General features: G+C 29.4%; 1 protein-coding gene across 4 annotated transcripts in view; it reads left to right on the forward strand.

Annotated features, from left to right (window-relative positions):
- The window catches only part of LOC103313170 (uncharacterized), a 39,937-nt gene that overhangs the window by 2,038 nt on the left and 16,136 nt on the right, over positions 1-21,763 (forward strand). For 3 of the 4 annotated variants that reach the window (XM_015978349.2, XM_015978351.2, XM_015978350.2), the window contains exons 2-9: positions 3,795-3,901; positions 15,200-15,211; positions 15,717-15,869; positions 15,920-15,974; positions 18,682-18,755; positions 18,804-19,019; positions 19,071-19,204; positions 19,259-19,609. In XM_015978349.2, the coding sequence (XP_015833835.1) occupies positions 3,795-3,901; positions 15,200-15,211; positions 15,717-15,869; positions 15,920-15,974; positions 18,682-18,755; positions 18,804-19,019; positions 19,071-19,204; positions 19,259-19,609 (1,102 nt within the window). The remainder of the gene's footprint in view (positions 1-3,794; positions 3,902-15,199; positions 15,212-15,716; positions 15,870-15,919; positions 15,975-18,681; positions 18,756-18,803; positions 19,020-19,070; positions 19,205-19,258; positions 19,610-21,763) is intronic. The other variant, XM_008195724.3, reaches the window with a different exon arrangement.

The following is a 21,763-nucleotide window of genomic DNA, read 5'->3' on the forward strand; positions in this document are numbered from 1 at the left end:
ATTTAAAATATAAAAAAGCAATATTAATTCAATTAATGTTTTTTAAAAATCAATCAAAGTATCCAAGTGGGAAGTGCAATTAGTATTTTTGGTATCTTAGAACTGACTCACCCTCTATAAGGATTTCTTGAATAATTCTTAAAAAAATCCCTTGTGTTGAGAGAAATATTAAGTATTTAACAGCAAACAGTGAATTTTCTGTGGTTATTAGTTTTGGAGATACAGCAAAAATAAATCAAACTTACTTCGTATACACGCTATTGATTTTAATTTCTCTGTAAAAATCTAATTTAAAACCTGAGTCACTTTTTATGAATCATTTGTAAACAATGAATTTGAGTTTGTAAACTTGAACCACTTTAAATTTTGTATGAGGGTTGACTTGATAATAAAAGTTCTCTGTTGCTTGAAATGTGATGGTGGCTCTAATTATTAAAGAATTCGTTTTATTAAAAATCAGCTCTTGTTACAAGTACTCGTCACTCGTCTGATATTACAATTTAGGGCTTTTTAGATTTTTGTAATAATGTATTTTATTTTGCATTTTCGTTTTATGTGCAAACAACATACGAACAAGGTTTAAGATATTTTAAATTTGAAAAATAATTTATGTACCTACACACTTACACAATTTTTGTATTTTCAAATTAGAGGTTCAAGTTTTCTGCTTTTCTGTACCGAATTACAAGTATAACCTTAGGATTAAATTACTGGAAGGCAAAGAGTACACATCTTAAAGATTTAAACACAAGATTAAAATAATTTGTGTATTCTACACCTACGAGTATATTGCATCTAAAAAGGTATTTTTAGCCTCATTGGACAACTTAACTGAACGTTTGATTTAACTGAATGTAGGTTACATTTAATGGAATGTTTACTCTTGTCCTGGAACGATAATTAAGGTACATTTCAGGATTTTCTTTCGTTTAGAATCTGTATTTATTCTTTATTTCTATTTGTTACTCAAACAGATCACTATCTCTTGATAATCCATTTAATTTTAAAAATTTAATCAGTTAAATGGATAGAATTAACGTAATATTCTTAACACGTTTTATTCTTTGAAACTGCTGTTGCAGTAATTGATTCACTGTTTGTTTGTTACCGGTGCTGTGAATTGATCAGAACTTATAAACAACACAAAACCTTAATTCCATCCTCTTTGTCATTAAAGTTATCAAAAAGAATGAATAATTAAATTAAATTATTATTATCATCACCATCAACAGAAAAAACTAAACACATGTAATAGCATTAAACTTGAAACACGCAAACTGTTCCGCTCATAAGTTTATCGTAACAATACATAATATTGAACTTCCGTATTTTTAATAAAAAGACTGATGTGAAAACTTTTATCTTTGCGTCACTTGAAGCACATTTTTCTTGTGATTTGAACTCTAATTAGATGCGCGATATTTAGATTAGTTTTTTTTCTTTGACAAACGCCGGTAGTGTTTGCACACAGCAACGGAATTTAATTACTCAGCGGATAGCGACCATTAAGTAATAATTACCTTAATTGCGAAAAAGAATGAATGAACTTCCAAGAAGGCATTTTATTTTGTTTTACCATTTTGCTGTATCCAATTTGTAGTAAATCTACAACTTTAACAGACGGATAAAGACAAACAGTTAACTAAAATTCTCGGTATCAGTAATACCCGCATGCAGTCATGGCTATTACCCTCTTTCCGGTATACCAACTGAATGAATTTTTGTAATACGATAAATACAAATTGCTTTCTTTACATGTGGTAATAATAAGAAAAAGCAAAAATTTAGCTTTTAAATCAAAAAGTTGTGGACGTCATGAATTTTGCAAAAATTTGAAAGCTCATAGAATAAACAGAACAGCGAGAGCATTATACCGGAAAGTGAAGGTTGTTTTAGCTGTGATAAAATTGTTTATGTGATTGATGAGCAATTGTCTCAATCAGTTTTTGTCAGATATGGTCGACAAAGTATTACTGTAATTAATTAACCAGTTTTAAATAGTTTTACTACGACTTATGAGTTAACTAAAAAACTTTAAAGAGGTTAAGAAGATAAAAAACTTAGTATCCACCTTCATAAAAAGAACCAAGAATCAAGGATTTAGGAAATGACTAAATTTTAAACAAAGCATGAAGAACTAACTAATAAATGATTCATTTCGGAAAAGGAAAAACCTTCTCGGTAACATGGAAATTTCAGTCGTAGCATTGATAACTTGATAAGTGTTAAAACACCATTATACAGGCTGATTCTTTTAGGGCCTACATTAGAAACTTTTTATCTTCTAATGTAGCTGAAGCTATGAAAAATTGGTGCCAATTTTACAATTTTAAATAGTAACCACCTATTTATATTACATTTCTGAATTTGCTTCTTGAAACTGAATAAAATGTACCTTAGTTGTCAATACTTATCTGTCACAGTTTTTGAAGTATGTCAATTTTTTATACAAATTTTTATTTGCAGGGGTTCATTTAAAATATCATGAATCCTTTACAATAAATAAATAAATAATTCTTTTTGCATTTGATAGCCAAAGGTTCAACTGAAGTCTTCAGGATTGTCAACTGTCAAATTGCAAGGCTACTATGATTTTTTGAAATTGATGTTTAAAAAATGAATATAAAACAGTTTTTTCAAATGGAATAACCCTGTTTTCTCAATGCCAAAGAACATCAATTTTTATGCAGACTTTTATTAACATTCTCTATATCTATCTCTTACAGTTTTTGAATTAATTGCAAAAAAAAGATTAACTCATTATTTTCATTTCAATCAAGTAAACTTTCGAAAAATACGATAAAATTGTGCTACTAATTAATAAAAATAACTTGTTTGTCCACCATTTTCATTCAAGAAGTTCAAAATTCGATAGCAAATTAAATGAGTTTCTTTACATAATTTATTAAGTTATAATTATAATAAACTATAATTATATATTATTGTTTTACTGCTTATTCGATAATGAACCACCTAAAAACTAAATAAAATATTGAAGCTTTACAATTTTTAACCATTTTGCAAGGTCTACTTGATTAACTATGAAAATTACGAATTAAATCCGTTTTTTGTGATTTTTTTCAAAAACTGTGAGACAGGTATAGGACGTATTGATAAAACTCACCATAAATATCAATAATCTTTGGATTGCCGTTAAGAAAATAGGGTCGTTCCATTTGAAAAAACTGAGTTATAGCAGTTTTTTTGAAAAAATCATACTAGCCATGAATTTTGACAGTTGACATTTTCATAAATTTTAGAAAACTGTCCAAACCTTCGGTTATCGAATGCAAAAAAGGCCATGATATCTTAGATAAACTCTTGCAAATGAAAATTTTAACAAAAAAAATTGACATATGTCAAAAATATTGACATATGTCAGATAAGTACCAACAACTTGGGTAAATTTTACTCAGCTTGAGAAGGTAAATTCAAATATGCGTGGTTACTATTAAAATTTTAAACATGGCGCCAATTTTTTGTAATCCCTGAAGCTCAGTTATTTTGAAAATAATTTAGTTTAACTCAGAATGGTCGATTTAGATCGTATACAAAATTTTAAAGTTCTAGCTATGTTAGAAGTTAGAAAGTTTCTGATGTAGGCCCTAAAAATGTTCCTAATGTTTTTGGCGATTTTATTAATATTTTTTTACAAAATACACTGTTCTTTATTTCGCTGCTTTTTCCTGTTGTGGTTGTTTTAAAAATAACAAAAGGAAAGCGAGACAAATGCTTTCAGCTAAATCGAGCAAAAGGAGACCCTTCTGGTAAAAAATCCACTTATTTTGTTCCAGATTCTCACACCCAATTGCTGACAGGACTTGTGGCAGTTTTATTAACTGTTTGCAGCGTGGTGTTCCTGGCAGGCTGCTTGTGCTGTCAACGAAGGAAAGGATTTAAGGTAACATAAATACTTCTGGAGCATTAACGAACGGCACTCGGAGAAGTTGACCTCTCTTCTGGTTTTTCCGGAACATTAATCATTTTATTTTGAAAATTTCTGTGCAACGATATCGTTCATTTTCAGACCATATTTGTTAAAGGTCAGCTCGTTTGTGATTCATACATCCACCATTTCATTCGGTAGAATGAAGACGCAGGCGGTTATAACTCCAACCTGTTTGGCGGTGACAGTTCAATGCGAACAAATAGCTGAATCGAATCAAAGACACACAAACTTTGTATCTGGAGCGTTTGAATGTTGAATGTGCAAGGAAGTGATTTAATTAAGATTATTTTACGATATCTGGGCTTGATATCTAATTATATTTTTGTTGGTGTAGGTTTGGAATCTTGTTTTTCATTGTAATGATTTCAGTTTCGTTTTCCTGTTGAATGCCATTAACAAGAAATGTAATTGAATTTTTTTGGCACAAAGCTTGGTTTTACTTTGTGTCATTGTGTTTCTCTATGAAATTAAATTGGCAGTAATAAACATTTTTGACTGACAATAATAATTATTTGTATTTAGAATAATTGTGTTCTTATTTTCATTGAATGTGAAGTCAGCTTTCGTGACTTCTGTTATTATTAATTTAGTAAGAGACTGAAAAAAAGCTGATGTAATGTTTTTTTTCGTTATTATAATATCATCACATGGTTATTGCGTATACCTTAATGGTATGACTACGAAATACATTTTCGTCGAAAAGTCGTTAAATATGAACACGTTCTAAAATTTAAATAAAAGATGTGTTAAGACATTATTAAAGACATTACTCATTTGATTTAGTAATTTTATATCTTTGTAATTGAATTGCATTTTTTTAATAACTAAATTTTATAATATTTAATGAGTTATGTTTGAGTTGATTACAGCATTTTTTGCTGATCGTAATATTTTTTGATGACACAATTAAAATTAATACCAAATCAAAAACAGTCCAATTTTTTTCATCACACCATTTTTAAAAACCAACCTATCTGATCGCTTTGAAGCCTACTATGCCATTTTTTAGAGCTTTCCAAGTCGGTTCTAATGCTACCCGACATTTTTCGCTAACTCAAACGTTTTTGGCATTTTTTCGGAAACTATAAGACTAAAAATCAAAAAAGCATCAAAATGTGCTTGAAATTATCTATCTTTTCGTAAAAACTTTGGAGCCACTCCGGGGAACGGTTCCGCCTACAGAGGCATTTTTAGTTTTTCAGTAAAAAAAATTTCAACCCAAAACTAAAAGTTTTAGAGGAAATGTTTTATTCCAGCGCATTTTACGGTTTATTTTCGTATTTTTTTACCATCTTTAAAGTTCCCTATTTTAAAAAATAAAAAAAACATTTTGTTTTAACTCGTCGCTCCAGCAAAGTTCTATCCAATTTTCTCTGCCCTTAGGACTCTATATATTCCTTAAAAATGCAAAAAAGTCATTTGCTTCGATTTTTTTTGTTTGATTTTTCCAATTTTTGTTGAGATATTGTTGGATTTTCGGTACCCGAAACATTTATCAGGTAATAACTCCGGAGTTATTAGACGCAAGCTCATTACGTTTATTATTGTTAAAAAGCTTTTTTCTTTACCTATTTTTTTCAAAAAAGATCATCGTTCTCTGAGTAATAGTTTTCGAGAAAATTGCTAACAAAAGCGAACATAAGTAAAATGAAAAAAAAAATTGAAAAACTATTGGTAATTTGGCGATTTTTTTGACGTCAATTGATTTCTCCGATCATTTTACATACGTTTACATAAAATAGTTTCACTTTTTTGGGCAACAGGGGTATTTTTAGTTTTTTACTAAAAACATTGTGACTCAACAAGTAAAAATTCTAGAAGAAAACTGTTTATTCCAGCGCATCCTACAGGTTATTTTACATGTTATACTATGGTTTTTACAATCATTAAAGTTTCTAATTTTTTTAACACGTATCTCTACATTAAAAAAATAAAAAAAAAAATTTCAACTCGTCGCTCTAGCAAAACTTTGTTCACTTTTCTATGCCTTTTGGACTCTTTTCATACTTTAAAAATGCAAAAATGTCAAATGTTTTAATTTTTTTTAATTTAATTTTTCCAATTCTTGTTGAGGTTTTGGTCGATTTTTGGTATCCGGAACATTTATCAGGCAGTAACTCCGAACTATTAGAAGCAACCTTATTATGTTTATTATCATTGGAAAGCTTTTTTGATTCCTTATCTTTTTCAAAAAATATCATTGTTTTCCGACTTATACTTTTCGAGAAAATTGTGAACAAAAGCGAACATAAGTAAAATCGAAAAAAATCATAACTTAAAAACTATTGGGAATTTGGGGATTTTCTCGTCGCCAATTGATTCCTGTGATCATTTTACATAAGTTCACATAAAATAGTTTAACTTTTTCTGGACAACAGAGGTATTTTTAGTTTTTTACTAAAAAAATTATAACCCAAAAAGTAAAAAATCTAGAAGAAAACTGTTTATTCTAGCGCATTCTACAGATTATTTTACATGTAATCTTATGTTTTTTACAATCTTTAAAGTTTCTAATTTTTTTAACACTTATCTCTACATTAAGAAAATCCAAAAAAAAATTGAACTCGTCGCACTCGCAAAACTTTGTGCACCTTTCTGTGCCTTTAAGACTATTTTCCTACTTTAAAAATGCAAAAATGTCAATTGCTTTAATTTTTTGTAGTTTAATTTTTGCAATTTTCGTTGAGGTTTTGGTCGATTTTTAGTACACGGAATATTTATCGGGCAATAACTCCGGAACTATTAGACACAACCCCAATAAGTTTATTATCGTTGGAAAGCTTTTTTAATTATCTATCTGTTTTATCATCGTTTTCCGACTAATAGTTTTCGAGAAAATTGTAAACAAATGCAAAAATAAGTAAAATGAAAAAAATTGTAACTATTGAGGATTTGGCGATTTTCTCAACACCAATTTATTCTTCCGATCATTTTACATAGATTTACGTCAAAATAATTTCATTTTTTCGAATAGTTTTTCCGTAATTGAAAAAATAAAAAAATGAAAAATTTCTATGCACATTTGCAGGCTTGAAAAAGTAGATGACTGTTAAAGCGTTTTTTAAAATTTGGAAGCTCCATAGAACAGTAATTAAATCATCATTAATGACGTCCATAAACCTATCTTTTTTTTTTTTAAACGAAATCGTTCAAAAATATTAACTTTAACAAATGGCTAACGAAAAATATTTTTTAAGTATAGTTGAACTTCGATAATCCGAGGTGGTCTCGGTCCCATCCAATTCAGATAATTGAGGTTTATCTGTAATGAACTAACTCGTTTGTTAAACGGTGATTATTAAAACTTAAAGTTAAACGTCAACTGTACACTGCATTATCGTTACTTAAATAAAAGTAAAATCATAAATTCAAAATTCAAGTCAAAAATGATGTGACAACTACACGTTACGGTAAAATTATACACATTTGGATAGTCCATTATTTTGAAACGTAAAGGTGGAGTAACGTTTTTATGTAGGTGATAATCACCCATTAAATGAGTTTCCTCAAGTTTCTAATTTTCACATCACTGCACCAAATTGTAGCAGTTTGTTGGTTAAAAATAATGTTCTTTCGGAAAGTTTTAAGCGATTTCGCACGTAAATTTGCGTTACTCAGCTTGAATTTAAGTCAATTTAATAAAATACCGTGTGAGTCAAGATGAATGTTGCGGTTCATTATTATGATAAATTCAGGTCATTTTAAAGTGTCAAAGTTTACGATTTCAAGTAATTATACAATCAAGGTCATCTTATAAACAAATCTAATTAAACAATTCCGTTATTGCTGTGTGCTTCATGTTATTATTTAACCAGTGTTGTAATAAAAAAAGATGATTTGTTTGTTTGCTGATTCAACTCTCTCCTATTACTTTTTCTGGATTTACCTGTAGGAAAAGCTACACCTACACGGAAGCCAAATAAAGAGATGCCTCTAAAGGTCGTAGCACTGAAAACTTGTTGTTACAATACAATAATAGGCTTTGATTTTGCGAGACCCTTCGTGATGTTCGATTGAAATTCGTGTTTCTGTTTCCCTTCAGGGACGACGATCGATGCTTGAATTAACTTAGGGTTCTCTCCCTGGACAACTTTCTGCTCCTGACAGTTTTAAAGGTGCTGAAACTTTGTACTCTTGAGAAGTTAAATGGAGGGAAGTGAACTAAAGCAAATAATTCAACTGCAGCGTTATTAAGATTCTTGTAAAAGACAATGCTGAATAATGAGGAGTTTTTGAAAACTGCAAAGTACTTTGAATTGTTTGATTCAATTATGCTGCAAGTGTTTGTTTTTAAAATAAGACTACAGGGTGTCTCAGCTAAGACTTTCGAGCCTGGTATCTCAGACATTTGTCAACGGATTTTTATGAAATTTATTGGAAATTATTGCAACAACTCAAGTCTTTAAAACGTAATTTTACATGCCTTTTTAAAATGTTAAGCCTTTTAAGACTTATATTAAAAAATTTATCGTCAGTGAAAAATGCTGTCAGAAAAAACTCGTTCGTAGAAGACGTCTGTTTCGCTAGAAAAATGAGAAACAAACTGTTAAACGTGGGTACAGATGCAAAAGCGTAGATCTCTATGAGACAAATGAGCACTACCATTGAATTTTGGTCAATTCGGAAGTAAAATTACCGTTGGGGGCGCCACTGAGCTAGGTCGAAAACAGTAACCATAAATGGCGGGAAAATGTTTATTCGGATATTTTGAGCGTTGTACGAATTTTGGGGCTTCACAATTATTACATTGCCTATGCGGAATGATTATTGCATCTTTGGTGCAAGAAACTTATGTTGACAAATGAGAGATGACGAGGAAAACACGAATAACGAATGACTGTTTGGTTCACTTTCTTTATTGGAAAATTATTACAAAGACATTGAAAAACCTACCTTTTGGCATAATTTACGTTTAAATGTATCAGCAGTTGTTAATCTTTATTGTAGTTTTGTAGATTTACCGCAGCATTTCATGATTTTTTCAGTGGAAAATTCTAACCTAAAATTCATAACACTTCACTAATTTATTGGTTTCTTGAGCCAAACTTTGTGTTCGCTGTGATCCATTACTTATATTCTTTAATTAGACAACTGTTTGATAACACTTTGTAATCAAAATTTAAATATTTTTCACTTTTTATCCACTTTCAAGTTCCAACAATAAACACTTTATACCACGAAAAACTACAGAACCAAAGTCAACGCTAGTATTTACCACAACGTACTTTTAAAGTGATTCTTTCTATTGTAAGTAATTAACACTATACACGCAAAATTGTTGAACAATTCATTAAATGTCAGTTAAATGTGGCATTACGAAAATTTCTTTACTGTTTTCGACATAGTTCAAAAGTCATCACCAGAGGGCGTCTAGTTAATTTTATTTCCGAATTCTACTCGCAGAAACGTAACTGTCACGCAAGGGACATTTCACAATTATCTCTCACCCACACAAAGTTAAAAAACAATATTTTTGACTTACTTTTGGTACTGGATGCTTTAATTCTTTCAAAAAGGACTAAAAGACTGAACAACAACTGAAAAATTCTAGACACTTGAACATTCAGGACTTTGGAAATGTTTCGTACACTGCTGATTGGATTCTCTTCAAAAGCTTGAATTACAGCCCCAACAATTGCTTCGTTTCCAGTGACGTGTTTTGTCCTCACTCGATTTAGTTCAGGTACGCTTCCTGTGTCTTCAAATTATTGACGATTCTTTGAATTTTAAATTTCATAAATAACATTTCAAAAAAAGTCCAACGACACTTTCCATAGGCGAGTATTGATTCCTTTTTCAACAACACAGAAATTTCAGCCACTGTTGTTGGTTTTTAAAGAAATTTCACCAAATTAAAACAATTTTACTTTTCTGACAGCGCACACACTTTTGACAGTTTTTTCAGTGGTACACAAAATGCCGCATAGAAATGCTTCATCAATTGTTTCAAAAGGTGACTGCCCAAATTACTATCAAAATTTGGATTAAGTTTTTAACAACAAAATTTAATTTTTTTCATGGATCAGCCGAGCGATTTTGTTAATTTTTTTGTGTGGCCATTTATTTTTCGGGGTTTGATGATCCAACGGTAATTTGGCTTAATTTTAAATAAAAGAAATGTGTTTTAAAATTTCATTTTTTAACTTGAGGTCATTTTTTTTGCCCCTAATTGAAAATTATTTAATTAATCATAACAATCCGTTGACAAATAACTGAAATATTAAGCTCGAAAGTCTTAGCTGAGGCACCCTGTATAAAGAAGGAAGGAGTGCTACCTTATATGGAAACATTAAATGTCAGAAAATTATACGTTTTGTTATTACAACCCTTTATGCCTTTAAAAGGATAGGAGTAATTTGAATGTTTTTTATGTATCTGATAATTACACACGTTGGTGAATACGTACAGTGGAATTATTGACTGCATCTGAAACTGGAACTTGGTCGCAGTCAGATTCCTTATCATTGAAGACGTGTTTGTTGGTCGAGTTTAAAACGGGAAGTCTTCATCCGGTTGAACGATTCTCAACAAGATAGTAACTATTCGTTTTACTAGTGCACTGGACGACCGCACATCCCTGTGAAACGATCTAATGATAATGATAATATGAAAATTGCCGAAGCAGCTTGATATGATTTACCGTTACTGAAATAGTTTTCATTCATCTGATGGATTATGTCTGCGCTAGATAAGTAAATGCTTATAACATTGTGCCTTTCGAACGTTCAATTAAATTCTGATCAAAGTGATTTGTAACTTGAAATGAAGTCTGCAACATTCAGTAATGGCTTCGATCACAAATTTAATTGAACTTATGGTACAAAGTACAATATGCGAGAATAGGGAAGAATTTTTTCGTGATCTAATTTCGCAACAGCGTAATAATTTTAGAACAATATTTACAAAAATGCATTATTTCTACCTACCTAGCTGTCGTTGGACGACAGCCAAGTGCATTTCATTAAACGAAATTAATTATACGTTGATTACAAAAGAATAGGATGAGTCATTCTGTTTGTCAGGAAAAGGAAAGTAAATCCAGAATATCGGGGGAAAAGTTCGTTCAGGTCACATTGCGTTATTTCCAAAGTTCTTCAACCGACAATTTTGTCTCTATTTAGTAAATGCACTCGACTGGCCGTGTCAGTTCTTATATCTTCTAATGCCGTCAAACTTTAAGTAAAATTGATGTGACGGGCGTGTTCTTTCCGTCAGTAGGATGTGCGTGATGGTGAAATCATTAATATATAATAATAAAAAAAGATCGTCTCTAAACCAACATAAGGAAGACAAATTTTTAGAAATAACTAAACACAAACTTAGTGTACACAAAAATTGTTTATGCTATGAAATAAAATACTTTTTTTATAGAACTGGAAACCGGAAATTGTTCGTATACAAAGGTTAAATTTTAAGTGATTCTATGTTAACCGCAAATTACGTGTTTGAATAATTTTTATTTGTTTTTACGTTTTTCTTAAATCTTCAAATGTTATTGAATAATGTCAACCAAAACGTAAAATGTAGGTCAGGTAATCTGCATTTCACGTTACGTTCATTTTGAGGGAAAACTATTTTTCCTTGGCATTTTTTAAGTGTATCCGCAAATGTCATGCTGTGATTAAATTATGTTTGGCTATTAGATAGAAAATTGAGAATAAAATTTAATTACAACGGTTGAGAGATTTATTAATAATAATTACGGTTCTAATTTCGCAGAATATTACATTTACGTTTTTATTTACGATTTTACACTTTCTAACACACTTTAACAATGAAATTCAACCGGGTGTATTGTAGATTGTAGAATGTCGAATAAATCATGTGTGTAAGCTTATTTCTTAGAAAAAAGGTTTGGAAATTAATTTTTAAAATCGTTTACTTACTGTGCTTCAGTTAAAAATTAGATATGATGGAACATAGTACAGTGGAACTCGATTATAACGAACACGCAAGGGATTTCAGAATTTGTGTAATGGAACGACGTCATAATTTTCAAGTTGAATGAATTCTGAGGTTTGGAATACATACACGAAATAAAGTCTTAATGATTATTAAATGCATAGATAGTATGGTTAATTTTTTTATTTACTTCAGATAATATGTTATTTTTGTTTGTTTGTTTTCGAGATATGAATATGTAAATATTCACCCTCCGCTTTAACAATCGGTAATTTAATCAATTTTAAATATTTAAAAATAGTATTTGGACTTCAGAAAGAAAATCATAGCTTTTAAACTTTAAAAAAAAATGTTAACAAACTTTACAACATGTAAGTTAAAAAAGCTTTGTTTTAAGAAATTAAATGACAGTAATATAAAAGAACATCGGAAAAATGTAAAAACACTATAGGTATTTTTATGAACAAACCTGCCTTTCATATTTACTGTAATTTTATTACTTTCTAAGAATGAGTAGGCAATTTTTTTTTATGAAAATATGGTGAAAAAGTTTGATTTTAAAATTAAATGACAGTAATAAAAAGAATCGTCAAAATTTAAAATCACTGTATGTATATTTTTATGAACAAACTTGTCTTTCATATTTATTTGAAATGGAGCCTTCCTTTTGCATTTAAAATGCTTATTTTTGTGGGCGTTCGTTATAATCTGGGTTCGTTATAACCGAGTTCTACTGCAGTATTTTTACTATTTAAGAATGAGACTTAGTAGGCAAACTTTTTTTATGAAAATATGGTGAAAAAGTTTGATTTTAAAATTGAAAATAACAGTAATAAAAAAGAATCGGCAAAATATAAAAGCACTGTATGTGTATTTTTATGAACAAACTTGTCTTTCATATTTATTTGGAATGGAGTCTTTCTTTTGCATTTAAAATGCTTATTTTTGTGGGCGTTCGTTATAATCTGGGTTCGTTATAACCGAGTTCTACTGTAGTATTATTACTTTCTAAGAATGAGACTTAGTAGGCAATTTTTTTTAAGAAAATATGGTGAAAAAGTTTGATTTTAAAATTGAAAATAACAGTAATAAAAAAGAATCGACATAATTTAAAAGCACTGTATGTATATTTTTATGAACAAACTAGTCTTTTATTTTTATTTGAAATTGAGCTTTCATTTTGCATTTAAAATGCTTATTTTTGTGGGCGTTCGTTATAATCTGAGTTCGTTATAACCGAGTTCTACTGTAGTATTATTACATTTAAGAATGAGACTTAGTAGGCAAACTTTTAAGAAAATATGGTGAAAAAGTTTGATTTTAAAATTGAAAATAACAGTAATAAAAAAGAATCGACAAAATTTAAAAGCACTGTATGTGTATTTTTATGAACAAACTTGTCTTTCATATTTATTTGGAATGGAGTCTTTCTTTTGCATTTAAAATGCTTAGTTTTGTGGGCGTTCGTTATAATCTGGGTTCGTTATAACCGAGTTCTTCTGTAGTATTATTACTATTTAAGAATGAGACTTAGTAGGCAAACTTTTTTTTTATGAAAATATGGTGAAAAAGTTTGATTTTAAAATTGAAAATAACAGTAATAAAAAAGAATCGGCAAAATTTAAAAGCACTGTATGTGTATTTTTATGAACAAACTTGTCTTTCATATTTATTTGGAATGGAGTCTTTCTTATGAATTTAAAATGCTTATTTTTGTGGGCGTTCGTTATAATCTGGGTTCGTTATAACCGAGTTCTTCTGTAGTATTATTACTATATAAGAATGAGACTTACTAGGCAAACTTTTTTTTTATGAAAATATGGTGAAAAAGTTTGATTTTAAAATTGAAAATAACAGTAATAAAAAAGAATCGGCAAAATTTAAAAGCACTGTATGTGTACTTTTATGAACAAACTTGTCTTTCATATTTATTTGGAATGGAGTCTTTCTTATGCATTTAAAATGCTTATTTTTGTGGGCGTTCGTTATAATCTGGGTTCGTTATAACCGAGTTCTACTGTAGTATTATTACTATTTAAGAATGAGACTTAGTAGGCAAACTTTTTTTTATGAAAATATGGTGAAAAAGTTTGATTTTAAAATAAAAAATGACAGTAATAAAAAAGAATCGGCAAAATTTAAAAGCACTGTATGTGTACTTTTATGAACAAACTTGTCTTTCATATTTATTTGGAATGGAGTCTTTCTTATGCATTTAAAATGCTTATTTTTGTGGGCGTTCGTTATAATCTGGGTTCGTTATAACCGAGTTCTTCTGTAGTATTATTACTATTTAAGAATGAGACTTAGTAGGCAAACTTTTTTTTTATGAAAATATGGTGAAAAAGTTTGATTTTAAAATTGAAAATAACAGTAATAAAAAAGAATCGGCAAAATTTAAAAGCACTGTATGTGTATTTTTATGAACAAACTTGTCTTTCATATTTATTTGGAATGGAGTCTTTCTTTTGCATTTAAAATGCTTATTTTTGTGGGCGTTCGTTATAATCTGGGTTCGTTATAACTGAGTTCTACTGTAGTATTATTACTATTTAAGAATGAGACTTAGTAGGCAAACTTTTTTTTTTATGAAAATATGGTGAAAAAGTTTGATTTTAAAATAAAAAATGACAGTAATAAAAAAGAATCGGCAAAATTTAAAAGCACTGTTTGTGTATTTTTATGAACAAACTTGTTTTTCATTTTTATTTGAAATTGAGCCTTCGTTTTGCATTTAAAATGCTTATTTTTGTGGGCGTTCGTATAATCCGGGTTCGTTTCAACCGAGTTCTACTGTAGTATTATTACTTTCTAAGAATGAGACTTAGCAGGCAATTTTTTTTATAAAAATATAGTAAAAAAGTTTGATTTTAAAATTAAATGACAGTAATAAAAAAGAATCGTCAAAATTTAAAAGCACTGTATGTGTATTTTTATGAACAAACTTGTCTCATATTTATTTGAAATAGAGCCTTCGTTTTGCATTTAAAATGCTTTTTTGTGTGGACGTTTGTTATAATCCGGATTCGTTATAACCGAGTTCAACTGTAGGTATTATTACTCTCTAAGAATGTAACTTTGTAAAAAAGTAGGCAAAAAGTTTGTGATGAAAATAAGGTTAAGAAGCTTTGTGTTAAGAAATTAAATGACAGTAACAAAAACAAAACACTCCGTATATGACTGTATTTTTATGAACAAACTCGCCTTTCATATTTATTTGAAACGGAGCATTCGTTTTGTATTTAGAATGCTTATTATATTTTTGAGACGGTAAAATATGATCGAAACAATTTGTTCATGCTTTCTTCACTTTAACGTTTACTTTCTTTTTGTGCTTACGATATATAGGATGAGGAAAAGGTAATGGTTGTGATGCATGTTCTGGTTTGGTAGATAAAATTTGTGGTTTGTTGATAGTTGTATGTTAGGATTAAGTCATAATTTAATTTCTTAATAAAACTCAGAGACTCACTCTAAAGCAAACACTGAAAATATATTGTACATAAAGTAATTTCAAGTTTACTCGCATGTTTATACACGCGATAAATGATGCATAACGTGATGAAATCATACGGTAATCTTGTCACAGTTTTTTTAACAGATGTAAAAAATATAGCTTTGCTTTCGTATGTGATTGATTGTATTTTTACAATCCAACTCGATTTTGCAGCAAAATGTTTTTGATTGAATACGTTTGTGTAGGTATGGCAATCCCAACTTTTGATGATTGTCCGTACATTGTTACAGTCTATTTAATCCCATTTCAAGGCAACTTATTCACATTCTTTAAGTGAAATGATTCTAATTTCGTGGTTAATTTTGCCTACTAACGAAATAAATTAACTTTCTATGTTTTGTGTTTCAGGAATTTCGGGACAGTCCTGTTGTAGCCTCTGCAGCTTCGAATTTAGACCATGGTCATGTTAATCCTGTTGCAAACGGTGAATTCACTATTTTCACCCCTTTATCGCCCCCACACCAAAATAATAACGTATTTCTTGCCAATCAACAAATAATTGTACGTCATGTATTTTATCATGTTTCAATGAATCATTGTGTAATTTTTAGACACGTACTCAGGAGGATTACATTTTCGGAGATGTGGATGTTAGTTCCTGGTTTAGTAAGTGTTTGCAGGTTATTACTAGGGACCGGATTTTTAGAAAGTTGAAAATTTTATTTAGGAGTCAAAAATAAAAAAAATTAAATTAGGTATTAATTTTTATTGCATTTAATTCCGAATAAAACGGAATACATTTTGTAAAAAATTGATTTTTATATTCAGAATTTTTTTTGTACATAATTTGTCACTAACTAATTTTTCCACAACTTCTACTGGAGTAGTTTTTACAAGAATTTACATTTTATTCACAAGTTTTTTCATCATCTGATTAAAATAATGCTGTGTTTTTACAAGGGCTCGTGAATCTCCAGAATTAAAAGACTGTGCAACTTTAAAAAATAATTTACAATACATACAACTGAAAAGTAGAAAAATTAAAAGATCAAAAACTGACAATGTGATACCGTAACTTTAATGCTGAGTAGTTTAAAAGCTGGAAAACAAAAAATCTTAAAAATCGTGAGAGTGAAATTTTGAAGAACTAAGCGACTAACAAACTTGGAAACTGAAAAAACTATACTAGGAGATTTTTTTTCATTAGAAACTTTTTACCTTCTCATGTAGCTAGAGCTTCAAAATTTTGTACACAATCCAAGTAGACCATTCTGAATTTAACTAAATTTCAAAGTTGGCGCAAATTTAGCAAAGTAGCTTGACTTCCGGAACAATGAGAAATTGGCGTCAACTTTGAAATTTTAAATAGTAACTACCTATTTTTATTAGATTTTTGAATCGTTTTTTTGAAACTTTGTAAAATGTACTCTAGTTGTTGATACTTAGCTGTCATAGTTTTTGACTCATATAAATTTTTTTGTTAAAATTTTTATTGGCATTTCTTTTATCTGTATAATTTTTTGGAAATGGTTATCAAAAAATGGCAATAATTAAGTTTTTTTCAAATGGAACGACTTTATTTTTTTTTACAGATACCTATCTCTTTCAGTTTTTGAAATAATCACAAAACTGGATTTTACTTTGTAATTTTTATTTATTTATTTTTATTTATTTTATTTACATTGTATTTAGTTTTTAGCTGATTGATTATCGAATAAGCAGTAAAAAAATACTATTTAATTGTGGTTTATTATAACTTAGTGAATTATGTAAGTAACTCAGTCAGTCTGCCATCGAATTTAATCTTCTTGAATGAAAATGGTGGACAAATCGAACATTTTGTTAATTAGTAGCACAACTTTATCGCAATTTTCTAAAGTTTAAAAATTAAAAATAATTAAAAATAATGATCTAAAATTCCGTTTTTTGCTACTATTTAAAAAACTAAGAGATCGTTATAGAAAATATTAATAAAGGTCTTCATAAAAATTGTTGTTTTTTTGATTGCCATTGAAAAAACCGGTGTTACAATTATTTTTTATCATTATTTTCAAAAAATCCTAGGAGGCTTGTAATTTGACGGTTGACAATCTTAAAGATTTTAGAAGAGTCTTCGAATCTTCGATTATCAAATGCATAAAGAATTATTTACTTATTGTAAAGAGCTGTGATAATTTGAATTATTTTTAACTATATTAGAAGATAAAAAGTTTTAATATAAAGTAACAATCACTCTGTAGAACTGTAAAAGCGAAACTATTAAATTGGAATACAAAAAACTAAAAAACAGTAAGATGAATGAAAAAATTATAGAACTACAAAGAACATTAAGAAATTGGTAAAATGAAATACTATAAGATAACGAAACCACGAAAAACTGAAAAAATTCGGAAATGAATATAAAATATGGAGAAACTAAGAAACTGAAAAGCTGAAATACTGAGAAACTTAAAAACTGAAACACTAAGATTCTACGAGATTGGAAGACTTGAAAGCCTGAGAAACAAAAATAATGATCTAAAATTCCGTTTTTTGCTACTATTTAAAAAACTAAGAGATCGTTATAGAAAATATTAATAAAGGTCTTCATAAAAATTGTTGTTTTTTTGATAGCCATTGAAAAAACCGGTGTTACAATCATTTTTTATCATTATTTTCAAAAAATCCTAGGAGGCTTGTAATTTGACGGTTGACAATCTTAAAGATTTTAGAAGAGTCTTCGAATCTTTGATTATCAAATGCAAAAAGAATTATTCACTTATTGTAAAGAGCTTTGAGAATTTGAATTATTTTGAACTATATTAGAAGTTAAAAAGTTTTAAAATACAATAACAATCACTCTGTAGAACTGTAAAAGAGAAACTATTAAATTGGAATACAAAAAAACTAAAAAACAGTAAGATGAATGAAAAAACTATAGAACTAAAAAGAACATTAAGAAATTGGTAAAATGAAATACATACTATAAGATAACGAAACCACGAAAAACTGACAAAATTCGGAAATGAATATAAAATATGGAGAAACTCAGAAACTGAAAACCTGAAATACTGAGAAACTGAAACACTAAGATTCTATGAGATTGGAAGACTGAAAGCTTGAGAAACAAAAAATCTTTGATGTAAAATAAAATAACTTTGTAATTGAAAAATCTAATATTATGTTTTTACACTAAATGCTAATAAAAATTGAAAAAATTCTCCTTTAAACTTGGAGAACACAACGGTAGGATACAAACCAATTTAGGAAGAATTAAAAAAAATAACAAAGCAAAGTTATTTCGAGATTCAAGAAAAGCCTTTAAAAATTGTGGGAAGTGTCCTAAGATCCGGTCTCTAGTTATTACAGCTGAAAAGTAATCGTTATTTTGTAGATGGCACCGAAACCGATTTTCCGCGAATTAAACTAAAGTACATAAAAGAAATTGGCAAAGGCTGGTTTGGAAGAGTACGCTCTAATTAAATTTTTGGCAAGGTTTTACGAAATTAATTTTAGGTCGTTGAAGGCGCAGCCCAAGACATCGATAGCGAGCAAAAATGGACACCTGTAGTGGTTCGCATTTTGGAAGCCACAGCTTCGAAGAGAGAACGTGTCGTGTTTTTACACGACGCGTCCATTTATCGATGTGGTTCACATCCAAATATTTTAAAATTAATTGGGAGATGTTTGGATACGATCCCACTTTTGCTATTGCAAGAATATTGCCCGCAAGTAGGAGACACAACAATGAATTGGGCGCGGATATTTTTATTATTGTTTCAGGGTGATCTTAAAAATTACCTAAGGCAAAATAAACCGACCGCTGATAAGTTACTATCAACGGAATATCCCCTGGTTTGGTGTTGCCAACTGAGTTCGGCTCTAAAATTCCTCCATGAAAATAGATTGAGTCATCCGTAAATAAACACGAACAATTCCCATTTTCGTCGCTTGATGATAATTTTTTGTAGGGATTTAGCGGCGAGAAATTGTCAGCTCACTTCAAATCTAACGTTAAAATTGGGTGATTATGGCCTAGCTGTTCTCCAATATCCGGAGGATTATTATTTGGGAGCGGCGGGTGTTTCAGTGAGATGGTGTGCACCAGAATCGTTATCTTACACTTCCACGACAATTGAGCCCAAGACTGTTACACTGGAAGCTAATATTTGGTCATTTGCTGTTACAATGTGGGAAATTTGCGAATGTGGGGAACAACCTTATTCTTCTTTGACTGATGATGAGGTCATTTCGCAAGTTTTGGGGTCACAGAAAGTCAGATTAAGCAGGCCTAGGTTTCAAATGCTCTACAATGATTACATGTAAGTGTAGAATTTTTAGTCCAGTTTTAGTTTACAGGTGAGAAACAAAATTTTTGATATTGTATTGAACAAAATTAAAGCTGAGAAAAATTTCTCCAAATTGGGGGGTTTTTTAGTATCTCTCGTTACGGCTGGCTAATGTGTAAACTTGGCTAGTTTACAAATTAGCAAACTAGATGGTTAAGTTGTTAAATAAACTGGGGTTTATATACGGTCAGGTCAGTGGTCAGGTTTATAAACTAACTAAAAGTTTGGATTTTTTACCAACGAACGAATCTTCTGACGTTGGCTTTTCCTCAACGGTTTCTCAAAGGGGAGAGGTTATCAAATAAGATGTTTTGCGGCTGCACTGTATTTTAATTGAAAATAAAATTATTATTAACTAGATTACTCAGCAAATCGGATAGTTTGTACACAAAACTTAGAAATCAAGGGGTATGTGACAATTTAAAAAAATCTATTTATGAAATTTATTTGGTGGTAAACCAAATGGATATCAGTGATTTTTATACTACTATATTTTAATAGTTTATATTACTAACACTTCTCGTGTTTTTGTTATGTTACCATTAAGTCAGCTCATTGAAATTTACTTGGTTCTATTCGTACAAGAAGAAATTCATCTAATTTGCATAAACTTCCAGTTGAGACAAAAAAACTGGAATGAAAATACGCAAAATATTTACTTTTTGAAGTTACAAATCGTTTGTTTCTCTATTTTTTTTAAGATTATTTTTTACTTTTTTTTTATAAAATTACTAATAAAAATCTAGTTTGGCCAGGAACGAAAAGTTTGATCAATATTAATGTATTACTTTTACTGACGAGGATTTTTTTTCTGTTTGCTTCCTGTTACCAGTATTAAAAAGAAAAAACTTTAAACTACGTCTTTTTTTAAGTATTTATTAAAATGGGAAAACAGGGATGTATCAATTATGTGTTAACATCAATAAAGAAAATACTATTGTTATCTTTTTTTTTACTGAAGTAAAAAGATCTTGTAAAGAGAAAAGAGGGTAAAGCGTTTTATGCAATAACAAAATTAATAATAGTCTTTAGCCAATTTTAAATTATTAACTTATTTATTAACTTGTATCTCTCGATTTTTATAAGAACGACTCAAAGTACAGTGATTTCAAAATTTTGTTCAAAAATTTTTGTTTTATGAAACGAAATCATTCGATGCGTTTTTTACGTTACATTATGAAAAATCGTTAATGAAGATCGTTGTAAAAAGTGATTTAGTTAATCGGTCAATTTGCCATTGGTAGAAGATTTATCAATTGTACTCTTAAAACAAAGAACACAATATTATATTACGTAAAAAACCATATGACGTAAGTATAAGACAAAAAATTCGAATGAAAGCGTGCTAGAAATGTGCTCAATTATTTGATTTAATTTATTTATTTACTGCATTTATTGATAGCAGATGTACATTAACAAAGTGTAATAACAATTATTGCGTTAGTTAAGATAAAGTATTTAATTTTTTAAATGTTATTGCATTCACAATTCAATCACGGGTTCTAATATTGCTAGTTTTTTACATACAGGCTGTTCCGTCTAAACCCCACGTTAGAAGTATTGAAAGTTCTAATAAAGATATTTATTTGAAAGTTGGTACTCAGCCATAATCAGTTGAGTTCTGCATAATGAAAATATTTTCAAGATGGCACCATTTCCGGTTATACCGGAAGTCGCTATCAACTTTCTTATTTGAAATGGAAAGCTATATTTTTTATTGCGTTTTTGGATTAGCTGAGTTATTGTTAGGAAGTTTTTATCACCTTTTTCTATACCTAAGTATTTAAGATTTTTTGAAATTTTTGGATTTGCACCTGCCATTTAAAAAAGAGGTAACTCTCCTAGCTTTAGAGATTTCACAATCATATTTGGAGAATTAAAAGAGAAAGTCTATATCTGTTCTCCAATGTGTTTAAAATTGGAAAAGAAGTTAATAAACCCAAAAATTTTAAGGTTAAGTTTGGATAACTTCAACACTGTTCAAAATTGTGTTATCCATTCCCTAAAAACAAAATAAATTCATAATGTTGGTTTAAAAAACTTCACATTTTTCCTCTCGCTTTCATGGCAATCTATGAGAATATGTAGCTAATGAATTTCTAAATTCCAACAAAACGTTATTGTAAC

This window comes from Tribolium castaneum, chromosome 1 (genome assembly GCF_031307605.1).
Source record: "Tribolium castaneum strain GA2 chromosome 1, icTriCast1.1, whole genome shotgun sequence".
In the NCBI taxonomy this organism is placed as follows: Eukaryota; Metazoa; Arthropoda; class Insecta; order Coleoptera; family Tenebrionidae; genus Tribolium; species Tribolium castaneum.